The following is a 23,012-nucleotide window of genomic DNA, read 5'->3' as shown; positions in this document are numbered from 1 at the left end:
TTACGGGGAGGAGGCGGGTCCTCCAATCTCGTGAGAGGCTGCGAGCCTTTTCCGCCGGCAAGATGGATGCGTGTACATGTACTGTATTCAGCCAGGCAGGCAGCGCTGAAACGGGCTCTTGTGCATGGCTGTTGGGCAGCGGCAGCGGCGGCGGCGGGGAGAGGCGATGTGTGTGTGTGTGTGTGTAGGCGTGTGTCGGGCAGACATAGTTGGGTTGATAAGAAAAGCGGACGCGTACCTGCATGAGGGAGCGGTGCAGCAGAGCCAGAGCCAGCGCCAGCGCCAGCGCCAGTGCGGGTGCGGTGAGCGGCGATTTGGCCTCTCGTATCGAGCACGTGACCGACACACCGACACCGACACCGACCAGCGATGAGATGAGACGAGATGGCGGTGGGCATGCAGCGACAGCGACGCAGACAGGAGGTTTGACGGGCGGCGCTGCAGTCTAGGCTCGACAAAGCCGTGGGAGCAGAGGGCGTATGGGCGGCCCAGCAGACGGCGATCTGCGATGGCGTGTGGTCTTGGCAGGGCCTTTACGCCCTTGGTGATAGCGCCGTGGAGCGCGTGTCGAGGGCTGACGGCCGGGCCTGCCATGATGTGAGGCATGCATGCGAAGCCGGCAGCAGCAGGGCGGACCAGGCCTCCCGGGGCGCGCGAGAGAAAGAGAGAAATACAGTATATGCGAGAAGACGGGAGCGAGGGGGCGCGAGGCCAAGTGCGTGCGTGTGAGTGTGGGTGGATGCATCGTGTCCATGGCGGGCTGGGCTGTCTGTTGCGAGTGCGAGCAGCACGAGAGGAGTGGTAGTAGCAGTAGTAAGAGAGACCCTGCCCAGCAGCCAAGCAAGGCGCACCGACCGTCGAGCGCGCGCCCCGCTCATTGGCCCGCTGCCTTGTGCCCGCCGCCTCCTCCACACACTGCCAGTGCCAGTGCCAGCGCCAGTGCCAGCGCCTGTTGGTATTGCTGCCACGGCTGCTCTCCCCCCCCCCAACTCTATGTACGTACCCTCGTCGCGCACAGAGGCCGTTCGCTCGCCAGTGCACCGACGCTCCCTGTTACCGCCGCCCGCCGCCGTCGATTCTGCGACGCTGCCCACGACTGCTGGCTCTGGCTCTGGCGCTGGGGACCGGCTGCCCAGACGACCCGCTCCCGCTCCATACCCCCCTCCACGCCCCGTGTGCTGGCTTAGAATTGCCTCGTCCCTCCCGACACGCTGCCCACCGGCGGCCCTCCGAGTCCTCGCGCGTCCCAGCAGCCTGTCTCCCTTGACTTGAGCCTTCCTGTCCCTCGCTCCCCCTGCCGCCACCATGGATAGTCCAGGAGCCTATCCAGAGTCCCCAATCGACGACGAGATTGTCTACCCGTGCAAAGGCTGCGGAGAGGTAAATGCCACCTGCGCGCCCGCTGCTGCTGCTGCTGCTGCTCCTCCTCCTCCTCCTCAACCAACAGGCGTCTCCGCTTGCTGACACTGCCCGACCAGATCCTCGAGGAAGGAAAAGCATTCGAGCTTGGTATGCCCTCTCCCTACTCGGCACCCGCGACCCTCACCACCGCCACCGCCACCACTACCACTACCACTACTAACCCGACCCAGCTGGCAACCGATGGCACATCGACTGCTTCCGCTGCAACACGTGCGGCACCCTGCTCGACTCGGACGCCAACCTGCTGCTCCTCGGCGACGGCTCCCTGATATGCAACAACTGTACATACAGCTGCAACCACTGCGGCAACAAGATCGAGGACCTGGCCATCCTGACGGGCGACCAGGCCTTCTGTGCCAATTGCTTCCGATGTAGAAACTGCAAGCGCAAGATTGAGAACCTCCGCTATGCCCGCACCTCGCAGGGCATCTTTTGCATGTCGTGCCACGAGTCGCTCATGGCTCGCCGGCGCAAGAAATCTAAAAAACCCCCCTCAATTGCCCCCAAGGTCGACAAGTCGCTGCCCGCCCTGCCTCCCCAGGAGCCCTCGACCACGTCCTCGTCCTTTACCCCAGACATTGACACGCCCTCGGATGCCTTTTCTGAACCCCCCACAACCGACGTGTCTCCCAGGCCCCCTCACCCAAAGAGAGGCGACTCGTCTTCCAACTTTAGGCGTGATGTATCTCCCGCCCCGGAAAGTGCTCGAAGAGGTTCGTCGGCCGCCTGTACTTTTTTTTTGTTGTTTGCCAAACTCCAAGCCTCGGCCGACTGACTTGATTTGCATAGACAACACCACGCTTCCTGCCACGACGTACGGCAAAGACACCGCTCGCTCAGATCCCGCCGATGCTGCCGACGACGGCATTCTCCTTCCCTTTGCGCTTGACCCCAATCCAGCGCCGGGCCCCTCACCGCTAGGTCGGCCCGCAAGCAGAATCAATGAGCGAACACCGGGAGCAAAGCCGGCCGGAAACGGAGAGGCCAAGAACGGCCGCGACTATTTCAACCGACCCACCGCCGACCATCGCGAACTGCTCAAGGAAAACGGCTCGCGCGACGCTTCCAGAGAGCGAAAGTCGACGCAGCCAAACCAGTCACAGAGCCCGCACATTGCGTTCCAAGAGAAGGAAAGACAGCCATCGGACACAATTGTCGATACCCTGAAGAAGAAGGATGGCGTCAACGAGTCGCCTTCAGCTGAGCCCCGGTCAAGAAGTCAGCATGCCACTCCCACCTCGGCCTCAGCCGCAGAGCCCTTCAAGCTGCAAGACGTTCCAAAGGGCAAGAAAGCAGACGCCAAGCGCAAAGAGTCAGATGATGGCAGTCCATTGCAGAGTCAGCAACAGCAGCGCAGTGTTTCCAGCAACATGATATCCAACCGCCTCAGCCGGCCAGTGATGGAGTCAGCATTCACATCCTCTCCACCTTTGGGCTCGTCAGACTCGCCTGATAGTTCGGAATCCTCTTTTGGCTCCAGCGCTGTTGTTGAACGGCCTGCACGCGGCGATTCACTCAACCCGGGTAGCCTCAAACCTCCCGTTTCTCTCTCCCACCACGACAGACCTGATGGCTCGCCTACAACCCCGACCATGAGCCATCCGGAGCGATCTTCGTCTGCAGCTGCAGCTACGGCACAGCTGAATGCCGGTCTGGGCATCACCGCTCCCATGGATCCACAATCGGCCAAGTCTCTGTCGGATGTCCCTGTACTTCCAGCACGTTCAGGTGGCCGACCGCCCCCGCCGCCTACGGCCGAATCATTCACCTCGCCACGCGCTCCACCACTGCCACCTGGTTCACAGGTGCACAAGCCCAACGAGTCTTTGGGCAGTGCTCATAGCGAAGCTTCTCGAGATGCAAGCACTCCCGGCGGTCTGCCTCGCTATAGCCACCAAGGCGACTTCTCCATGGACGAGGACTTTGCACGATTGCTTGGCAGTCAAGACGGCAGAGATGACAAAGACAGTGGCGTTCTCAGGAGAGTCTCGAATGCCGTGTCAAAGCATGGACGCAGTTTTAGTGATCGCAGTTCAGTCACCTCGCGAGGAGGCCATAAGAAGTGGCCCACCAACGGCTCCATTGATATCAGCAGTCCCACGGTGGCTTCGCCAGACACCAAGGAGGAGGGCGCAAACTTGAGAAACGAGCTCCGTCGCGCACAACAGCGCATTGCAGAGCTCGAGACGGAAAAGAATGGGTTGCAAGAATCGATGCACAGTGCCGCCGACATTAAACAAGCCAACACGGTGTTGCGAGAGAAGCGAAACACCATGGCTGTCTTGGACACACAGCGCGAAATGGTGATCCGCGAGCTGGAAATCATGACTGAACACCTCAAGCGCGCCAAGAGCAGTCAAGGTTCCATGGACATTGGCCAGCTCAAGTCAGACATTCTCAAAGACTTTGGCATCTCGTTGCAGAAGCTCAAAGACAACTTGGGCCACCAAATAGAAGACTTGATCACCAAGCGCTCAGAACTGACCGAGGAGATTTCCAATCTAATACAGATGAAAGACAAGGGTTTCCAGGAGTACGAGTCGCTCACGGCAGCCAACGCCAGGCTATCTGCCATGAACCGCGACCTGGTAGACAACATACAGACCAACCTGAAGAACAACAAGAAGGGTGGGCAGACCACGGAGACTGCCCCCAACGGTCTGGGCATATACAACGCGCAGCAAAAGGGTGGCAAGTCCGAGGTTTCGGTAGAAGCTCCATCTATACCCCACGATCATTCGTATGCCAATATCCACGAGACCGAGGCCGAAGCAACGGTTGCCCAGCCACAAGTCGTCAACATCCGGAAGACTGGCAAGCCTACCAAGTTCTCGACGTGGAAAAAGGGCAGCCAGGCCATCACAAAGAACGTCACCAAAGGCTTCAAGGGAGCCTTTGGGTCAGACCAGAAGCAGGACGACTACAACACCATCAAGGTCATTGGAACTCCCTACGGGTCAGTGCACCAGCAGCCTGATTTTGCTTCCATGTCCAGCATGTCCAGCTCCATCAAGAGCAGGGAACAAGATCAAAACGCCCAACGCGGTTGGTTCAGCAACAAGCCTACAAATACCAGACCGGGTCAAACGCAGTACAGGCCTATGCAGCACAACGAGAGTAACATCAACTTGGCCGCTGATGCCAGCACTGTGCTATTTGGTTCCGATTTGACGGCGCGATGCGAGTTTGAGAAGCAGATGATTCCCCGCATCGTTAGTCGATGCATTGAAGAGGTCGAACTACGCGGCATGGATGTGGAGGGTATCTATCGTAAGAGCGGCGGTACCTCTCAAGTAAATCAGGTGCGCAAGGGCTTCGAGACAGACTCGGAACACGATATTTCCGACCCGGACTTGGACATCCACTCCATCACCTCTGCACTCAAGAACTATTTCCGCAGGCTTCCTGTGCCGTTGATTACATTTGATGTCTACGACCAATTCTTGGAAGCTGGCCGTAAGTGGTTCACCTTGACCTTTGTTCTGATAGTCACTAACTCTCTTCCAGAACTCGAAGAGCCAGCTGCCCAAGTCAAGGCTTTGTCTGCTGCTGTGGGCGAAATCCCCAAGGCCCACCGCGACACTCTTCAGTTCCTCGTGTTTCATCTGTCGCGCGTCATTCAGCATCAAAGTGATAATTTGGTATGTGCTATCCGTACATGTTTTGATATTGGCCTTTACTAACATGTCTTCAGATGACGCCGTTGAACGTTGCTGTCGTTTTCGCCCCAACCATTATGCGACCCATGGATATTCAGCGCGAGCTCACCGACGTTCAAGCGCAGCGCGTTGCCGTGCAGGCGCTTCTTGAGAACTACAAGGCCGTTTTTGGTGACGAGTAGACGCCTTGCAGCAGCAGCCTCAGTTCCGGCCTGTACGGCTGTCACAAGTCTACAGAGCAGTATATGCATCTCTCCGTACAATACGAGCTACACCAGGACAGTCTCTACATACTGATTGTGTTTATAGACTCTCAGTCTAGCTCTCTTTTGAGAGCCGGCTGTGTGTCAAGGGTCGTGAGACGCTGGCCCAACCAGGCTACGTCAAACGAGGGGAAGACCCTTTGATATCAGAGAGCACGTACCCCTTCTTGCTTGTCTTCGCAGTTCTACCTATCTTCAATCTTTCCACGTCAAAACTGGTGTTATAGTCTGGGTGTCGAAAGCTTGTTCTCTTCTATCTTCTTGTACCATACAACCCTGCACTCGATTTTGGATGACTCTCATACCAACGCATGTCAGGGATGTATCGACGGCGATGAAGGGGATTGTTATTATACCCTTGAGGGCTTTTTGCTTGGTCAGCTTAGCGTAACGTGCGGCGTAGTTATAGATTCATGAAAAAAAGCAGCATATGATGCGCTTTCTGTTGGTCGACTCGGAGTAGACTCAGGGCTGAGGCAGTACGTGTTCTAGAACCTGACAATTCACATGCTCCACCAACGTGTGCTGTTCCTAGGCTTGGCGGGTGTGTGACGATGCGCTAGCGCGCTCACAATGACGTCACGGCATTGTCCACTAAGCGAACAGACATGTGAGGGGAGCCTGTTTCCGACATCACACGATTGCTCACCAACTTTTCACAGCTTTCCGGTATCCATCAAAACATCTGCTCCCCGTATCGCCGTCTGCCCATTGCCGCCTCCTCGCACACCCCCAGATACCTCTCATCTTACTCTCAACACCATGTCGTACGCAGAGATGGCTGCCAAGGGCCCCAAGCAGAGCCCCGAAGAGGTAAGAATCTGAAGATTTGACGCATGTGGTAGCTAACGATGAGCAGGCGTAAGTTTATCGTTGCTGTTTTCGGATCAATGTCTGGTACATGTAGGATTAGGATGAGGGCACATAGCAAGAAGCACCGCTTGCCAGCACAACTCAATCCTACATCCAGGCATTGGCAGCTCCAAGCAGAAAGCTGACACAAACAACAGTCGTGCTCCCGCCCCGCCACAAGTCGAGCACACGCCTGAAGACAGTGTTCACTCGCTCGTCGACGTAGACAGCCCCCACATTTCCTCTGTGCCCTCCGACTACGAGTCTCAATCCGTCAAAACCGACACGCAAGCTGAGCGCATAGCGCGCGAAGAGGAGGTTAAGAAAGAGGCCGAGCAACTGAAAGAACAGGCCGCTGCAAAGAAGGAATCTGCAAAGGAAAAGGCCAAGAAGAATGCTGATCATCCTGTTGTGATTGGCAATGCTGTTGGACTTGCTATTATTGGTGGTGTCGTCGGACTCGGCGCATACAGACAGTATGCGCGCGGCGAGTTGACCGGCAAGGTTGTCGCTGCCTGGGCCGCTGCAGTTGGACTGTTCGGCGTTGGCGATTACTACGTCAGCCAGTATGTTGAGCCCTTCTTCTGTATGCTGCAATTGGTGCATGTACTGATATTTCGACAGATACTTCTTCAAGCGCAACCCCCCGCAATAAATATAGCTGTACCATCTTCATCTAGGATCGCACACCATTCCATGGTGACCACGCTTCGTACGGCGGATCTGACGATTTCATTCCATCTAGCATTTGATGGCCTGGCCAGTCTTTATCAAGCATGTCAGTACTTTACAGCAAGCTAGGAGTTTTCGACTCGGGGTGGTCACGAAGGAATGCTTCTCCAATTCCACTCTTGTACATACAAGCCAACGTTCAATATACCCTTTCTACCTCCAATGTGCCTTTACTGCTACATGTGAATGATGTACTGTTATGATCGTGATGTGAATATGCGAATGCTTATGTTTTGCCAGCTGGGCACGTGACGTCGATTGCCAGTCGCGGAGATCCCTGCTCTGTCCGCTTAGAAATGCAGGTCCCATAACTTTTACCATGGTGACGACAGAGCCCTCGCACCCCGTCAACATCCGCCACGACTCTCGTTGACCATCTCTTCTTTGTTTCATATCTTTCTGTATCATGTTCCGAGCAGCCCCCCGATTAATTGCGCGTCCAGCGCTACGCACCGCGTCACTGCGCCCCATCGCACCCGCCAGGCGGTACATCAGCACAGCTCCGCCATCACAAAAGTCGAGAAGTTTCAAGAGCTTGGTTGCGCGGGTGGGCATTGCAGGCGCTATAATATACTACTACAACACTACAGATGTGTTCGCGGAAGAGCCTAGGCGTATGTTTGAAGTTGGAAAGACTTGTTGGGATCAAAGAGCTGACGAGGGTTCTAGAACTTGTCCAGCCACTCCCGGAAACCGAAGTCGAATCTGAGCATCTCCCCACTATCGAGTCCATTGCCGAGGAACGCAAGAGAAGGCAGGCAGTACAAGAGCAGCTAGAAATTCAGAAACAGAAGGAAGCAGAAAACGCACAGCAGAATGCCGAGCAGGGCGGTATAGAGGGACTAGAAGAAGAGGCGGACCAGCAGGGCGCTTTCAACCCCGAGACCGGCGAGATCAATTGGGACTGTCCTTGCTTAGGAGGCATGGCTCATGGCCCTTGTGGTGACCAGTTCAAGGCTGCATTCAGCTGCTTTGTCTATTCCAAGGAGGAACCAAAGGGCATGGATTGTATCGACAAGTTCAAGTACGTTTACACTTTGCGGGCGCTCCAAATGTTCGAGCTGCAAGATCGGACGAGTGCTAACAAGCCACAGGGATATGCAGAATTGCTTCCGTGAATACCCCGAAATCTATGGCTCAGAACTTGATGCCGATGCTGATGACGATGCTGATGAGGAGACGGCTATCGCTCCAGCATCCGCTGAGACACCAAGCCAGTCTTCCAACGCTTTCGCCCATCAAGCAGACTCGGCACCCAAGGCTACGCCAAGCGACTACTCTGCATCGGCTCAAGGCAAGGTTTCTGGCGAGCCCAAGTCGAAGCCACAAATTCCAGACGGCGGCCTTGTACCCGAAGAATACAAACCCGCGAGGACACATAACCCCGTTTTTGACGCCAGGGACGACATGAGCAGCGTGGAGAGCGAGAAGAGCAAGCAGACGCCAAAGGGCTCAAGCGATACCGAACGAGCAAAGAAGGCCGATGCCCAGGTCAAGAGCCAAGAACCAGTCAGTGAGAGCAAGAAGATTGTGCCCAAGGCCAGCCACGATGCTGGTGAACAAGGTACTGCGAAGCTTTCGAGGTAGGACCCAGTCTTGAGAGAAATCTCACCCGGAAAGGTCTCACCTGTCTTGAAAGATTTGCTCTCCATGTACTATATTCAAGTGGCATAATCAGTACATCTTTTCATGGTTTTTAGTCATGGCGACTAGGGGAAAAGAGAGCGTCTCTCCCGTCAAGTATTGAAACCCTTCTCTCTGCTTGTAGCGACTGGAAACAAGTGTATATTAGTATATGTACTTTTGAACATGACGATGATATGAAGTATATCCAGGTTTCCCCAGATGGTAGCTGTGTTATCAAAAAGGTGCAGACATGTAACGTCCAACTCGAACGCAATTACAACGAAAGGTATGATTATGCATCCAGCGCTTGAGCTTGGCACTAAGAAGGATTTTAGTATATTAAAGGCACTTGTAAAAAGAGGAGGAGGAAGAAGAAGACATACCATCTGCCAATAAACACCCCTCTTCTTCAGCAAAGCCTGATGGTCGCCCTTCTCCAACACCTTGCCACTACCCAGCACAAATATAACATCAGCCTTTTGAATCGTAGCCAGGCGATGGGCCACAGAAACCACAGTGCGGCCCCCCTCGCCCGCCGCGCGCTCAATCGCCTCCTGGACCAGCTTCTCCGACTCGGAGTCGAGAGACGACGTCGCCTCGTCGAGAAGCAGTAGCTTGGGCTGCCGCAGCAACGCCCGCGCAAGCGATAACCGCTGCTTCTGGCCTCCGGACAGCGACATGCCCTTGGGGCCCAGCCGCTGCGCATAGCCCTCTGGCAGCGAGGTGATAAAGTCGTGGATCTGCGCATGGCGACACGCCTCGTGGATGTCCTCATCCGAAGCCGCGTCCACGGCCAACGCAATGTTCTCCCGAATCGTGCCCTGGTACAGCGTGGGCTCCTGGCTCACAAGCCCCATGTGCCGCCGGTACGCAGCCGCATCCAAACCCGCAATGTCCTGGGCGTTGCACAGGATGCGGCCGGCGGACGGCTCGTAGAAGCGCTCTAGCAGCGCGATGACGGTCGATTTCCCGCTGCCGCTGGCGCCAACCAGCGCGGCGAACTGGCCGGGCTGGATGCTCAGGCTGAGATTCGAGAGCACGCGTGTCGAGCGGGTTGGGTACGTGAAGCTCACGTTTTGGAAGTCGATGCCGATGCCGTTGCGAGACGGGTTGAGGTCGAGCTGAGTGGACGGGGAAGAAGAGGCCTTGCTGCTGCTGCTGCTGCTGGGCTGTGGACGCATGCTCAGGATGCGATTGGCCGCACCGGTTGCCTGCGCCATGTTAGGCGCAAACGAGAAGAAAGTGCCTGCAGCCACGGCGCCGGAGATAATGGCCTGGTAGATGACGAAGAAGTCGACGTTGGAGTACTCGCGCGCCGCAAGCAGCGTGCCGCCATACCAAAACGTCAGCGCCATGCACGCCAGCTCAATGCTGTCGCTGCCCGCGAAAACAAGCGTACTGTATTTGGCCCTGGAAACCGCTTCGCGCACATGGCGCCGCAGCAGCGCATCGTACCGGTCGCCTATCACGTCGTGCATCAGCAGACTGAGCACGGTGCGAAACGCGCCGACAGCCTCAGCGCCAAACTGGCTGCTGTGCTCGAACACGCGCGCATTGCTCTTTTCAAACTCCATTTCCAGCCGCATCCGCAGATAGCCTGCTGCGAGGATCAGGGGGAGCGCAGTGAAGATGCCCACGAGCGAGAGTTTCCACCCGTACATGAAGGAGATGATGATGCAGCCTGCGACGTTGACGACGGCGATGAGTGCCATGCCCATTTCCGTGGCCATCAGCTGCTGCAGCTGCGTCGTGTCTGCGCTGACGCGCGAGGTCAGAGAGCCCGGGCTGTGCGGCTGCTCGTCGAAAAACGCCATGTGTTTGCGCATCAGGTTGCGCAGGTACTCTTGTCGGTACTGCAGCGCCACGGCTACAGCCATGAGATGGCACGCGAAGCCCATGAGGTAGTAGGATACGAAGGTGCCGCCGGCCAGCACGCCGAACATGCCCGCCCAGAAATTGCCTTTGTCGACGAGCTGGTCGGGCGGGAGTGTGAAGACGTTGACGACTTGGGCGAAGATCCACGCTTGCAGTGGCCATACGGCGCCGCTGGCTAGGATGCCCAGACTGGCCATGATGAAGAGCGCCCAGTGGCTGCGTTGCTCGTATAGCAAGCGTCCGAGACTCGCAAGGAGACCTCGTTGCTTGTACGCTGCTTCTTGTTCTTCTGTTTTCGGGGCGTCGCTGCTGCTGCTCGTCATGGTTGTAGTCATCTTCTGCTTGTCCTCGACCACTTCGCTATCCGCCGTCTTTATTTGCCGCAGCACCAGCTCATCAGTCTCCGTCTCAGTCTCCGCCTCAACAGCGATGTTCTGAGCGTGAACGAGCCCCGCATACACACCCGCGGGTATACCCAGTAGCTCATCGTGAGTACCCTGTTCGACGCGGTAGCCCTTTCGCAACACGACGATTTTGTGTGCGCGCTTGATAGTCGAGAGGCGGTGGGCAATGACGATTGTGGTTCTGTTCTTGGATACGCGGTCGAGGGCCTGCTGGACTATGCGTTCTGTGCGGACGTCAATGGCGCTGGTGGCTTCGTCGAGAATCAGGATGGGCGGCTGCTTGATGATGGCTCTGGCGATGGCGATGCGCTGGCGTTGGCCGCCGGACAGCTTGATGCCGCTCTCGCCTACCAGCGTGTCGTAGCCGTCTGGCAGCTTTGCGATGAATTCTTCGGCGTAGGCTTCGCGGCAGGCTGCTTCCACCAGGGCGAGCTTGTCTTCTTTGGGTAGGCCTTCGTAGCTTGTTCCGCTGAGCCCAAAGGCAACGTTGTTGTAGAGCGTGTCGTTGAAGAGAAAGGGCTCTTGTTGCACAAGCCCGATTTGAGAGCGCCACCACTTGCTGTCGACGTGCTTGAGGTCTGTCGTTCCGATCTTGATGCTGCCGGTACATGTGTTGGGGCCTAGGTCGGGCTCTTCCTCTTTACTCTTGTCGTCGTTTGTCTTGGTGGCTTCGTTGTCTTTAGCCTCATCAGCGCTACGCTTCTTGAACCATCCAGACTTTTTCGCGGGCTCATCGGTCTTGGGTTCTGCAGCGCGAGCGTCGGTGGGGTTATCGATCGGTGCAGCTGAGGCTGTGGTACCAAGGAGGTCGTACCATCTCTGCACTAGGCCGACAATCGTAGACTTGCCTAACAGTGAAGATATGTCAGCTCATACATCAAAGGCTTCATCCTGTCACTTACCACTCCCTGATGGACCGACAATGGCTGTCACCTTGCCCACTTCAAATTCGACATCGAGCCCCTGAAGTATCTGGACATTCGGTCTGCTCGGGTACGAGAAACAGACATTCTGGAACGTGATGTTGGCATCGGCGGTGACGTCTGGTTCTTTCAGGCCAGAAACATCGGGAACGGGTGCATCGATGGTGCTGAACAGGTCCGCAGCCGCAGTGGCAGCCTTTGCAATGGCCACGACGGGGCTAACCACTCTACCCAGGTTCATGACTGCCATCATGACCGCAAACAAGACGATTACAATGGTCCCGACATCAGTATTCTTTCCCTCGGAGTACTGCTTGATGCCGAACCAAAACGCAATGCCCATAGTGCCGTACTGGCCGACCATCATGGGTGCAAAAAAGAGGCCCGTCAGAGGCGCCGCTTTGCGCAGATTCTTCGCCCCTTTCACCAGCAACTCCTCATGCTGGCGTGCGAGCTTGGCCTCTGCGCCAAAGGCCACCACCACGCGGATAGACGAGAACATTTCAAACGCCACGGCAGTGGCTTCGTCGCTGTACTTTTCGCTCGCCTTGTGGATGCGCATAAACGGCGGGATAATAATGCCGCTCACAATCAGGATAAACGGCATGCATGCCGAAGCAACCAAAGTGAGCAGTGGGCTCTGGATGAATGCCACGACGTACGCCCCGATTATGAATGCGAGAGCCTGAATCACCGTGGTGAGGTGCTGTGATATGGCGAGTTGGACTGTGTTTGACGACGTGGTGATGCGTGTGGAGACTTTGCCTGGGCTGATGGTATCGATGACGCTGACGGGCTGTTGGAACAGCGCGCGGAGATATGCCAGGCGCAAGGCAGCCGAGATGCGGAGGCCGCTGATGCGGATAGTAAACTGTACCTTTTTTTCAGTACCCTGGTGGTGTAATTGTATAGCCTGGCCCATACCATTGATATGTAGGAGAAGGCGAATTTCGCAATGAAGAGATACACCAGGTACAGTGTCAAGTTGTTGACTTCATCTTGGAACTCGCCGGACGTAACGCTTGTCCCTGGGGTGAAGTAGTCGGTGAAAGTTCCCACGAGCTGGCCTGGAGATAAATCAGTAAGCTTTGCAAGTCGTACTGCTGGGTTTATCGAGTAGAAGCTCACCAAAGACGACAGTCATCAAGGGGAACGCAACACCCGAGCCAACGGATGTTATTGCACACAGCAGGATGAGCAGATAGTCCAACTTTGTTCCGTAGGAAAACACACGCTGCATACCTCTCTGTTAGCAATGCACTGGGCCAGCCGATCATACTGTACGTACAAAGTAGTTCTTGAGGCCATCGTTAGATGTCTCCTTTGCCTTTGTCGGTACCACGCCCTCCTTCTCAACACCCTGCACAACACCCTCTCTCTCCACCTTCTCCTTCTCAACACTCAGTGCCGCGACAGCATCTCGATCTCCGCTCGGATTCGCAGTAACAGGAGTAGTCAACGGACCGTCTTGAGCCTGCTTATCCATCATAGCCATGAACAAACAAGAAGCGTAAAAAAGAAAAGAACTCAAGTTCCAGCTTCACGCCAAAACCCGTACAGTAGATGCATTAAATATATATAAGACGGAGAAAATCGTTTCTACAAGAAACAAGGGGGGGGAGGACGGGAAAAGGCGGCAAGAGTGTCCGAAATGTTGGTGCCTGAAAACACATCGCGCGACTTTGACCTTGGCTTTTGCTGCATTACTTAGTAGCGTGTATCACGGGTAAACGCCACCACCACCACCACCATCACCACATACACAAGCCAAGTCGGAAACGCATCCATCCAACCGTTTTTTTTTACAATCCCAATTTGTTTACGCCCGAGCAGCAGACCCGACCTCGTAAAAGTAAAGCGCTTAACTGTGGCCTTAGCTAGTCAGTTCTCAGTCATGATTCTTCTAATATGCCCTCCCGAGAAATCCATCCCCCAAGCACAGGCTTTGAAGGAGGGGGGGGGGGAGAGAAAAGGGCGCGTGCGAGGGATACACTAACCATTGTATATCTCGCTTAAGCCGGGAAGGTTTGTTCCTAATCGAGCGACTACATGCGAACTTGGCAATTTCCATGGGGGGGGGGGTCATTTGCGCGTGTTATTCGACAGCGAGTCTATTTTTTTTCTCTCGATTATTATGCAGAGAATTAGGGCAGTTCATGGGGCTGGGATGGGTTCTTCTGTGAGAAGAAAGAAGAGGAGTACACTGCGCTTGTGGCATGTTAGGTGCAGTTTGTACGTAGCTGGAAAAGTAGGAGATACATTGAAACCGAGCAAAAGCCAAAGCCAACTGACACGTGATCCCCGCTCGCTGGTCGGCACACCGATGGCTCCGACATTTGCGCGTGATGGGCGCTTTCTACCCGTTTTCACGCGATGTTTCTATACATGGCTTGTGCTAGTGCGAAAGACTGGGCACCCGCTCATCATGGCTAAATCGAGATAAACCCGCAGTAAGTAAGGCAAATCGGTTTGCCCATGTAACCGAGGTGGGTCCTACTCTATTCCGAATCTGGATATGCTTACGGCCAAGCGGCGGTACGCGATACAATTTCCTGATTAAGTATGACGTGTGATGGTCTACTATATCATTACCGCCTTTGCCAAAAAAAAACGGCCAAATATAAAACGCTACTCAAAACGATCCAACCATGAAACGCCTCAAATTCTTAGTCATGTTGCCGCGTTGCTATCCCTTCTGCTCTTACATTCCAACTCGCACTCGCATCTCCCATTCCTTCTCTGTTCTCCATGCCCCTCAAAGCACTCACATCCAGATTGCGTCTCGCGACTTCTTTTCGCTTCTCCAGTCTCACTAGGCTCTCTATTAGTCGCTCCATCAGCCACTCGCTCTCGCTGCTTCCTGATACCAAGGGACTGTGGTCACCGAGCCAATCCCAATTCACTAGCCCCTCCTCGTTCTCATCGTCCATTGGAACGTGGTCTGTGCCGAGATAGCGGTCGAGGTAGCGATCGAGACGGTCGGGATGTGTAGCACGGATCAGGCGTGTGAATTCGACCCATTCCTCGTACGTGTAGCGTTTACGCGGTTGCTTGAGGTCCTGGGAGACTTTCTGGATGCACAGGGCGAGTTGGCGCGATGTCGAAGTGATGCTCGGGGTCTGAGGAAGAATGGTTTCGGGGGATGCTTCTGCGTCGTCGGTGGGTGTGTCGCCAAGTCGCTGACTCTCTGCATCTCCAGGTGCACCGGTATTGCCTTCGTGCAGACTAGAAGCATTCAGAGCTCCGTCCTCGGACCCCGTGCCCCCTATTTCAAACCCTTTCTTCATGCGCCGCCTTCGCGCGCGGTTTTCAGCCCAGCGTTGCAGCCAGTAGAGGAGCCAGGGGTGCTTGTCGAGGAATGCACGCCATATGCCTGCTTTGGGCAACACGGTAAAGTCGGCAAACTCATCGCTCCATTTCTTGAAGTTTGCTACTACCGTGTCTCCCAGGTCAGACACGAGAATCGTCATGGTTGGGACGGCGATTAGGCTCCAGATGACGAAGAAGCAGCGTCCAGAATTGCTCTTGGGCGCGAGATCGCCATACCCAATGGTGAGCAGGGAGACGTAGCAAAAGTATAGAGATTTAAAGTACGTCATTCCCTGGTTGTCTTTTTCCGTTTGCCAGAATACAATGGCACCGACGCACCAAAGGATTAAGAAGGTGGTGACTGACCAGAACAAGGCCATCCATCGCTTGAACCTCTTGGACTCGGCTTGAATTTTACGCATAACCTCGAAACGGTCCTTCTCTTCTTTCAAAAGCAACAGCTTCGATTTGGGCGCGATGCCCAGGGCTCTCGTGACGCGCGGAAGAGCCGACGTACGATGAGCGCCGGCATCCATGGGTGTACGAAAAGGCCGTGGTTGACTAGGCGCAGAGATCTGAGGGAACCCCAGTTTGCGCTTCCTCAGGAGGTGATGGGCTTCGCGTTCACGGCAGCGAAGATCAAAGGAATTAGTCACGGTGCGTTCGGCTACGCTTTCGCGCATGCGATCGATGTGTTTCTGGACAACCTTCTGGTCACTTAACTCGCGGACCGCGGTATACAGTGATGAAACGATGAGGGCTAGAATGATTGTGCCTCCAACCGAGTAGGGGAAGACGATGCCCCTCGTCACATTGGTCGTCGGTACCAAGTCACCGAAGCCGACTGTGAGAATTGTGACATCGCAAAAGTACAAGGCATCCGCGAATCGCCAACTCTGGTTGCCAGCGTTTTGTTCAAGTTTGGCAAATACCGCAGATCCGCCTCCTAGCCAGATAAAGAAGGTCATGGTCTGTAGGATGAGCGTCCTTTGGCTCTCACTCAGCGCAAAGTTGTCCGGATAATGGCCCAGGAAGTATCCCAACATATTGATCATCAAGAGCATGGAGCATACCGTGTAGAAGACTGCTGCCGCGATCGCGTACCAAAATCCTTGAGTATACGTTTCTTCCGGACGGAGCGGAGGCGTGTAGACTTGCATACATATGGTAATTGCAATAAGAAATCCGGACGACAAATACCAGAGTATCACGGTGGCTGGCAGGGCAATGATGTATCGGATTCTTTGTGTAAAGTTTAAGAGCAGGAAAAAGTTGCCCAGGAAGCCGCAAATCAGCGAAACAACGTTGATCCAATAGCACCTGAATCTCGTCAGTCAAGATTATCCTGAAAGAACTTTGGGGTGGATTGAGCCAGTGAGAGTTGAGGGAAGTCTCTGGCAATCCCCAAACTCGACCTACCATCGTGGATCATCAAAAGGTACCCCTTCAAAATCGGTCAGGACTTCCCCGTTGATGATGTTCCGCTGTCTCCAAGGCGTTACCAGGGCAGCAATAGAGCTCACGTTGGCCAGCGGCCCCAGAGTAGCCGCCAGAAGCGGGATGCCGGTACTCGCAAACCACCAGTCGGTATCTTCACCTTCCCATTTCTTCCACAAATTCCACCATTTTTTGTTCTGCTTCTCTTCCTCGTTTTTCAAAGCTCGCGACCCCCGGGTTTCTGTCTGAGCATGCTCCTGTCCATGTTGGGAGGCTGTCGGCGTTGTCGGCTCTTGGTCTTTATGCGGCATGATTAATCAGAGGCAGCTTCATTTACCATCCCGGCACTTGAATGGAATGCAATAGAGTGTGTCGCGCGCCCAAACACCGGATGTAGACTGAGAAGATGGAACCGCAGGAGCTTGAACTCGTCCACGTAAAAGTCCAAGAGGGGTATGCCGCTGCAGTTCCATGTGCAGATGCAAGTGCTGGGACAGTGGTTTCCCTGATGACTAGCAGCGGCGCTAGTGCTGGAAATCACCAGATGCTGTGTCAGCGTTACCAAGGCACGAGATGAACAAATCGAGGAAAGGAGAAGAAGGAGATTGGCCTTGGACGCACTTCCGGGCGCGCAAGCATCCCAAGAGTACGTTAATAACATGGCCCGACTCTCGGCTAACAGCGCATGGCGGAGACAAATGGCAGTGCAAGGCTGCTGCTAGGGCCGATCAGCCGCCTACGAATGCCAAGCTTTCGTATCGAGACTGGCTTGACGGATGTCATGACATGGGTCGAGTGGTGGAAATGCCTTGTGACGGCCTGCTCTACTGGCGCTAGTGTATATACGTCTTGTATTGTACATGCGTTAATTCTGGTATCTATTTGTTCTCTACTGCGACTTGAGCTTCTCTGTCAGCTCAGGCACTTTTTCAAACAGGTCGCCGACAAGGCCAACATCTGCAACTTGGAAGATTGGCGCATCGGGGTCCTTGTTGATCGCGGCAATGACCTTGCTGTCCTTCATACCCGCCAAATGCTGAATGGCGCCAGAGATACCGGCGCAAAGGTAGAGCTGCGGCGCAACGTTCTTGCCAGTCTGGCCGACTTGCAGACTGTTGTCGGCGAAACCGCTGTCGACCGCTGCTCTTGACGCACCGATAGCCGCACCGAGCGCGTCTGCCAGCGGTGTCATGAGCTTGTCAAACTCCTCCTTGGACTTGAGACCGCGTCCTCCCGACACAACCTTTTCTGCTGAGCCGAGATCAGGGCGGTCCGACTTTTGGAGGTCTTCAGATATCCACTCGGTGAGGCACTCGGCCTTGGGGTCGACGCCTTCCTCGACGGTTGCGTTTCCGCCCTCGGTCTCTGGCGCAGGGAACGCGGTGCCTCGCACGGTAATGACCTTGGTGCTATCGGACGACTGGACCGTCATGATGGCGTTGCCGGCGTAGATTGGGCGAACAAAGGCTGCCAAATGTCAGCACTGCACCTCGTTGTGTTGTATGTCTCCACCCACTATCTTCACTCTCAATGCCAGTGATGTCTGATACTTGCTGCGAGTCGAGGAGCGCCGAGACACGGGGCATTATGTTCTTGCCAAACGCCGACTGGCCAGCAATGACGTGTGTGTATCCGCCCTTTTTAATGTTCTCTACCAGGAGGGGCGCATAGTTCTCGGGGAGAGACTGGGACAGTGTCAGCTCATACGACACAATGCCTGCTTGCGCTACTGCTGCTGACCTTGTCGTATGCGCCATTCTCTACGTAGACGACCTTCTCTACTCCCTTGGCTTTGGCGGCCTCGTCGGCGGCAGACTTGACCCCGCTTCCAGCAACAAAGGCCGTTATTGAGCCTCCAATCTTTGTTCCAGCTGTGATGGCGGCCAATGACTGAGGCAAGATTTTGCCCTCCTTTTGCTCGAGGATGGCGAGGGTAGATGCGAGACGGGCAAAGGCCGAGTACTGGGGCACGATGGTGGGTTGCGGCTGGCTAAGCCGAGTTCGAGCCACGCGGAGGGCAGACTGGCGTGCGACGGAGAACATTGTGGGCGGAATTGGCGCAGCACCCGGATGGCTGAGATCGCAATCGAAACGGATCCAGAGTTGACGCGGGCAGACGGAGGATCTGGTCTCGAGACGGGTGAAATCAAGCCCAGCGGCGCGAGGAAGTATGCATGGAGAACCTCGGTTTGCGGGGGCTGGATATCCGCCGCTAGCCCGTCGATGCGGAGCGGCGGGTTGGTCACGTGAGCGGCTGCTCCTTAGTGGACTTTTGCGTGTGCTTGGGCGGTTGGAGAGCATTGGCACCGCATCGCGAACTTCAGACGCGACTTCAACAAACCCCATCGCTCCCCCCCCCCAAGCCCCCGCCCTCATTTGCCCCCCCACACGGCTGCAATCCGCCCGTTGCCCTCATCGCGATCGCGCTCCGTCTCCCGTCCCCTGCGCTCCGCGATTTCCTCGTGCAGCACCGCGTAACGCCTTCCAGCGCCCCATCGCAACGCAGGTGTTGCTCACCACCCTCCCAGCCATGTCTGATGACGCGACAGCAAGCGCATCCGCGCAGGACTCTGCCCTCGCTGGAGAAGGCGCCACAGACGTGAGTGCGCTTGATCAAGGTACGTCGCAGCTCTTTGCACGGGCGCCGCTGCACGCATCCCCGACCGCGTCTGCGACACGGACATGGACAATTCTCCATACCACGATGCCGGCAGCCATCAGCCCCATCCTTTGATCGGGCCCGACATGCCCGGGCCGCTCGAGGATGCAAGCCTTTTCGGCTACGATTGGCTAAACCTGCTTGCAGACACAAACATGCTCGAAGACGGCGTCAAGGAGTCGTCAAATGAGCCCACGGCCGCAACACCTGCCGCTGCATCAGACAACCCGCTAGACGCACCCGAGGGGCCGCGGCCCGAAGCTGAAGATGCCGACGGCCAGGAAGATGAGGAAATGGGCGGCGTCGACGATGCGAAGAAGGACAATGGCGAGAGCGCCGAAGCTGCGGACCCCGAAGCACAAGCAAAAGCCGACTTGCAATCGGCAGCACGCTCGCACTTTGTCACGCAGACGTATGCGACCATTATTCCCAGCTACGCGACTTGGTTCGACATGCGCTACATCGACTACCGCGAGCGCAAGGCCCTCCCAGAGTTCTTCAACGGCCGAAATCGCAGCAAGACCCCGGCCGTCTACCGCGACTACCGTGATTTCATGATCAACACATACCGCCTCAACCCATCCGAGTACCTCACAGTCACCGCATGCCGAAGGAACCTTGCCGGAGACGTGTGCGCCATCATGCGCGTGCATGCCTTCCTCGAGCAGTGGGGGCTGATCAACTACCAGGTACATGCTGCGCCGTCATGTGCCCAGATAAGAATTAACAGTGTTTAGGTTGACCCACAGGAACGCCCATCAAACATTGGCCCACCATTTACTGGCCACTTCCGCGTCACAGTCGACACTCCCCGTGGACTGCAGCCCTTCCAGCCCGGGCCAGGCTCAAAAGTGACAGAGGGAAAGCAACTTGCAGCAACCGACCGTGCCGCCAGCCAACAACCGACCGCAAAGAGCGAGACCAAGTCTCTGGCAGGACGGAACATCTACGAGCCCAATGGCAAGGAAGCTTCCGCTGAGCCCAAGACAGCCAATGGCGAAGCTGCTGCAAACGGCGGAGCCGTCGATGTCAAGGATCTCGAGGCTGCCGCGAAAGAGCCGACCAAGGTCATCAACTGCTTCAGCTGCGGTGTCGAGTGCACACGTGTACATTTCCACGAGACGAAGCCTTCTGAGCAGCCAGGTCAGCTCAAGGCTGCAGGGGGTCTCAAGCGGGACTTGTGCCCCAGGTGTTTTGTAGAGGGCAACTTTCCCTCTGGCACATCATCAGCAGACTTTACCAAGATCTCAAACCCAGAGGATTTGGCAGCCACCGAGACTGAGGAGAAATGGACGGAAGAGGAGACTCTTTTGCTGCTTGAAGGCTTGGAGGAGTTCGATGACGACTGGAACCGCGTCGCAGACCACGTACAGACCAAGACCCGTGAACAGTGTGTGATGAAGTTTCTTCAGCTGGAGATTGAAGACAAGTACGTCGAGTCAGATCCACCAGAGTCGCAGTCGGCAGCTCCTTCAACCAAGTTCCTGCGCGACTTGGAATACCTCAGCGAAGGCCGCGTTCCAATTCACCACGCAGACAACCCCATCCTCAGCGTGGTCAGCTTCCTAGTTGGTCTTGCACCCGCAAACGTCACGGAAGCTGCAGTGGCTTCAGGGCGCAGCGTCAACGAGATGAAGCGCATTTTGCAAGAAAAGATCAACAAGGCTCCCACAGCGCCGTCTGAGAAGGGCAAGGAAAAAGAAGGCGAGCAGTCCACACCTGCTGCCACCGCTTCGGACATGAAGCCAGAGGGCGGAGATGCTATGGACGTCGACGCTTCTGAATCCAATGCCGTAGCCACAAAAGAAACCGAGTCTTCATCAGGCGTCAATCCCCTGGCAACCCTTCCATTTGCCCTCTCCGCGGCGCGCTCCTCTGCGCTTGCTTCGCACGAAGAACGACACATTACACGTCTGGTGTCGGGTGCTGTCAATCTGCAACTCCAAAAACTGCAGCTCAAGCTCGCTCACTTCAATGACTTTGAGAAGCTGCTTTCAGCCGAGCGCCGCGACCTGCAGCGCCGCCGTCAACAACTCTTCATGGACCGCTTGAACTTCCAACGTCGGGTACGCGCATTGGAAGACGCAACCAAGAAGATTAGCAGTTCCATGGGCGGCCAAGGGCTGCCTGGCAGCATGAGCAACGAGGACGCCGTACAAGCCCTTACCGAAGCCATAAGAATGTTTGGCGTCGGCAAAGGCGACGACAGCATGGGCGTCAAGGGCGACAGCATCGACGCCAGTGTCGCGCAACCCATTGCCGAGGGTGCAGATGGTTACAGCAAGATAGAGATTTAGAATCCCCCCTTTCTTCCTCCTCTTTATTCACGCATAATCGACACGAGAAAGACGAACGGGCGGCGGGCGGGGGCAGAGAAAGAGAGGAGGTCCATGATTCACAGACGTGGCAATAGCGCGTACGTGGTTATGCGTGGGTACAAAAGGAAACTTCTTCTTCCGCTTTCCTTGAACTACCCATAGTCATAACCACAAGCAGCAGCAGCATCTAACCAGTTGATCCGAAATTCCAAGCTTTTTTTTGGCTCCATCTTCCTCTTCCTCCTCTTCTTCTTCTTCTTTTGGCTTGTCCCTCTCCCTCCCTCTCCCTCCCCTATACGATGCTGGTTTGCAACGCGTTGAACAAACAAACAAACAAACCTTTTTTTTGTACATGCGGTCGAGCTCCCAATACAAGAGAAGAAGAGAAAAGAAAAAATGTACTCAAGTCATCATCATATCTTGATCTTGATCTTGTTCTTGTTCTTGGCTGTCTGTGTCTTGTATATCTCGGATCCCCCCCCCCTTTTGGTCAATGGTGTTTAAACGGCGTTTTTTTTTCAACTGGCCAAGGCTTTGTGGGAGGGGCAAGGCGAAGCAAGGTAGGCAAGGCAGCGTAGCTCCCACTCAAGACGGGATTTTTGTCTCTCTCTCTCTCTATATATATGTGTGTGTGGGCTGGGTTAGGTTGGTTAGGTTAGTTGTTGGAGTAGGAGTAGGAGTAGGAGTAGTATTTCATCATTCCAAGAGTCTTTTCTTATTTCCTCACTTGTATGCATCGCGTGCTTTGTATGTATGTATGTATGTATGTATGTATGTAGTTATGGGTTTTCTAGTAACGTGTTTTACAAGCGAGCGCCGCGTACAAGCGAGCGCCGCACCCCACTAAACCTGCGCACCTCTATAAGCCTGTAGTTCCACCACAATATAGTTGTTTTACTGTATATTAATATAATAGATTAAGCAGTACCTAGAGTATCTTTCTTGCACGTACGCGAGTTGTGGCCAGTTTCTCTACACCTACTGCAGCGCGCCAAAGCCTGGCGGCTGACACCTGATCGCTCTCCTCCCTAACGCTCTTCATAAGCAATCTGCTAATTAGCCTCACGCTAAGCAAGTAGATCCTCTCTAGCTCCCTTTATTAGCACTCCATGCTTCTATATCCGCTTCCTTTTACGCTGCCTACGCTTTGTTGCTGCCTCGTTAGCCCTCTTAAGGCTGGCGATCTAATCGCGCATTAGCTTAGCCAAGAGCATTATTCTCTCTACCCCCTTCTTAAGCTAGCTAATCGCCGCAATAATTAACGCTAGTGACGAGCTCTTATGCCGCTGGACCTAATTACGTATTAGCGTTAATTAGGCTTTAAGCTCGCGTACGTTGCTTAGGGTATGAGCCTGCTAGACGGCCTCTACAAGAGCAGCTACTGGAGTAGGCGTACGCAGCTGTACGTCAAGCTTTGATAGAACAGTGTCTAGCTAGAAAGGAACAAGGCCTGCGCCTTAAAAGGCTGAGCAGATATTAGCTGCCGTGAAGGATCGATCGAAGGCTACCTTGAACGCTGGCAGAAACTCAAGC

The 23,012-nt window shown here is 55.2% G+C and overlaps 7 protein-coding genes across 7 annotated transcripts; 4 read left to right on the top strand and 3 right to left on the bottom strand.

The window, feature by feature from the left end:
* Positions 1 to 1,305: 1,305 nt before the first annotated feature.
* On the top strand, positions 1,306 to 5,760 carry SETTUDRAFT_47563 (uncharacterized protein; the record flags this gene model as incomplete). The annotated part of the gene is made up of 6 exons (XM_008027935.1): positions 1,306 to 1,380; positions 1,479 to 1,509; positions 1,593 to 2,135; positions 2,212 to 4,878; positions 4,930 to 5,063; positions 5,117 to 5,760. The coding sequence occupies 6 exons, from the start codon at positions 1,306 to 1,308 to the stop codon at positions 5,261 to 5,263; spliced, it is 3,597 nt and encodes a 1,198-aa protein (XP_008026126.1). The 3' UTR covers positions 5,264 to 5,760.
* A 262-nt stretch (positions 5,761 to 6,022) lies between these two features.
* On the top strand, positions 6,023 to 7,089 carry SETTUDRAFT_169314 (uncharacterized protein). Its single transcript, XM_008028009.1, has 3 exons — positions 6,023 to 6,159; positions 6,355 to 6,762; positions 6,821 to 7,089. The coding sequence occupies exons 1-3, from the start codon at positions 6,107 to 6,109 to the stop codon at positions 6,849 to 6,851; spliced, it is 492 nt and encodes a 163-aa protein (XP_008026200.1). The 5' UTR covers positions 6,023 to 6,106; the 3' UTR covers positions 6,852 to 7,089.
* A 245-nt stretch (positions 7,090 to 7,334) lies between these two features.
* On the top strand, positions 7,335 to 8,515 carry SETTUDRAFT_39698 (uncharacterized protein; the record flags this gene model as incomplete). Its single annotated transcript, XM_008027922.1, has 3 exons — positions 7,335 to 7,475; positions 7,519 to 7,952; positions 8,023 to 8,515. The coding sequence occupies 3 exons, from the start codon at positions 7,335 to 7,337 to the stop codon at positions 8,513 to 8,515; spliced, it is 1,068 nt and encodes a 355-aa protein (XP_008026113.1).
* Positions 8,516 to 8,846: 331 nt separating this feature from the next.
* On the bottom strand, positions 8,847 to 13,251 carry SETTUDRAFT_161420 (uncharacterized protein; the record flags this gene model as incomplete). Its single annotated transcript, XM_008028008.1, has 6 exons — positions 8,847 to 8,873; positions 8,938 to 11,681; positions 11,736 to 12,627; positions 12,681 to 12,823; positions 12,885 to 12,990; positions 13,045 to 13,251. 6 exons carry the CDS (start codon positions 13,249 to 13,251, stop codon positions 8,847 to 8,849), a joined length of 4,119 nt encoding a protein of 1,372 aa, XP_008026199.1.
* Positions 13,252 to 14,275: 1,024 nt separating this feature from the next.
* Positions 14,276 to 16,767, bottom strand: SETTUDRAFT_161419 (uncharacterized protein; the record flags this gene model as incomplete). The annotated part of the gene is made up of 4 exons (XM_008028007.1): positions 14,276 to 14,308; positions 14,525 to 16,385; positions 16,485 to 16,707; positions 16,734 to 16,767. 4 exons carry the CDS (start codon positions 16,765 to 16,767, stop codon positions 14,276 to 14,278), a joined length of 2,151 nt encoding a protein of 716 aa, XP_008026198.1.
* A 533-nt stretch (positions 16,768 to 17,300) lies between these two features.
* On the bottom strand, positions 17,301 to 18,663 carry SETTUDRAFT_169312 (uncharacterized protein). Its single transcript, XM_008028006.1, has 3 exons — positions 18,243 to 18,663; positions 18,019 to 18,187; positions 17,301 to 17,969 (listed from the first exon to the last, which is right to left on the bottom strand). The coding sequence occupies exons 1-3, from the start codon at positions 18,543 to 18,545 to the stop codon at positions 17,392 to 17,394; spliced, it is 1,050 nt and encodes a 349-aa protein (XP_008026197.1). The 5' UTR covers positions 18,546 to 18,663; the 3' UTR covers positions 17,301 to 17,391.
* Positions 18,664 to 18,902: 239 nt separating this feature from the next.
* On the top strand, positions 18,903 to 21,915 carry SETTUDRAFT_169311 (uncharacterized protein). Its single transcript, XM_008028005.1, has 3 exons — positions 18,903 to 19,120; positions 19,309 to 19,850; positions 19,899 to 21,915. The coding sequence occupies exons 1-3, from the start codon at positions 19,033 to 19,035 to the stop codon at positions 21,456 to 21,458; spliced, it is 2,190 nt and encodes a 729-aa protein (XP_008026196.1). The 5' UTR covers positions 18,903 to 19,032; the 3' UTR covers positions 21,459 to 21,915.
* The last annotated feature ends 1,097 nt before the right edge of the window (positions 21,916 to 23,012 follow it).

The sequence above is a fragment of the Exserohilum turcica genome (genome assembly GCF_000359705.1).
Source record: "Exserohilum turcica Et28A unplaced genomic scaffold SETTUscaffold_21, whole genome shotgun sequence".
NCBI lineage: Eukaryota > Fungi > Ascomycota > Dothideomycetes > Pleosporales > Pleosporaceae > Exserohilum > Exserohilum turcicum.
The sequence above is the reverse complement of the archived record's forward strand: the minus strand, read 5'-3'. Positions and strand labels throughout refer to the sequence as shown.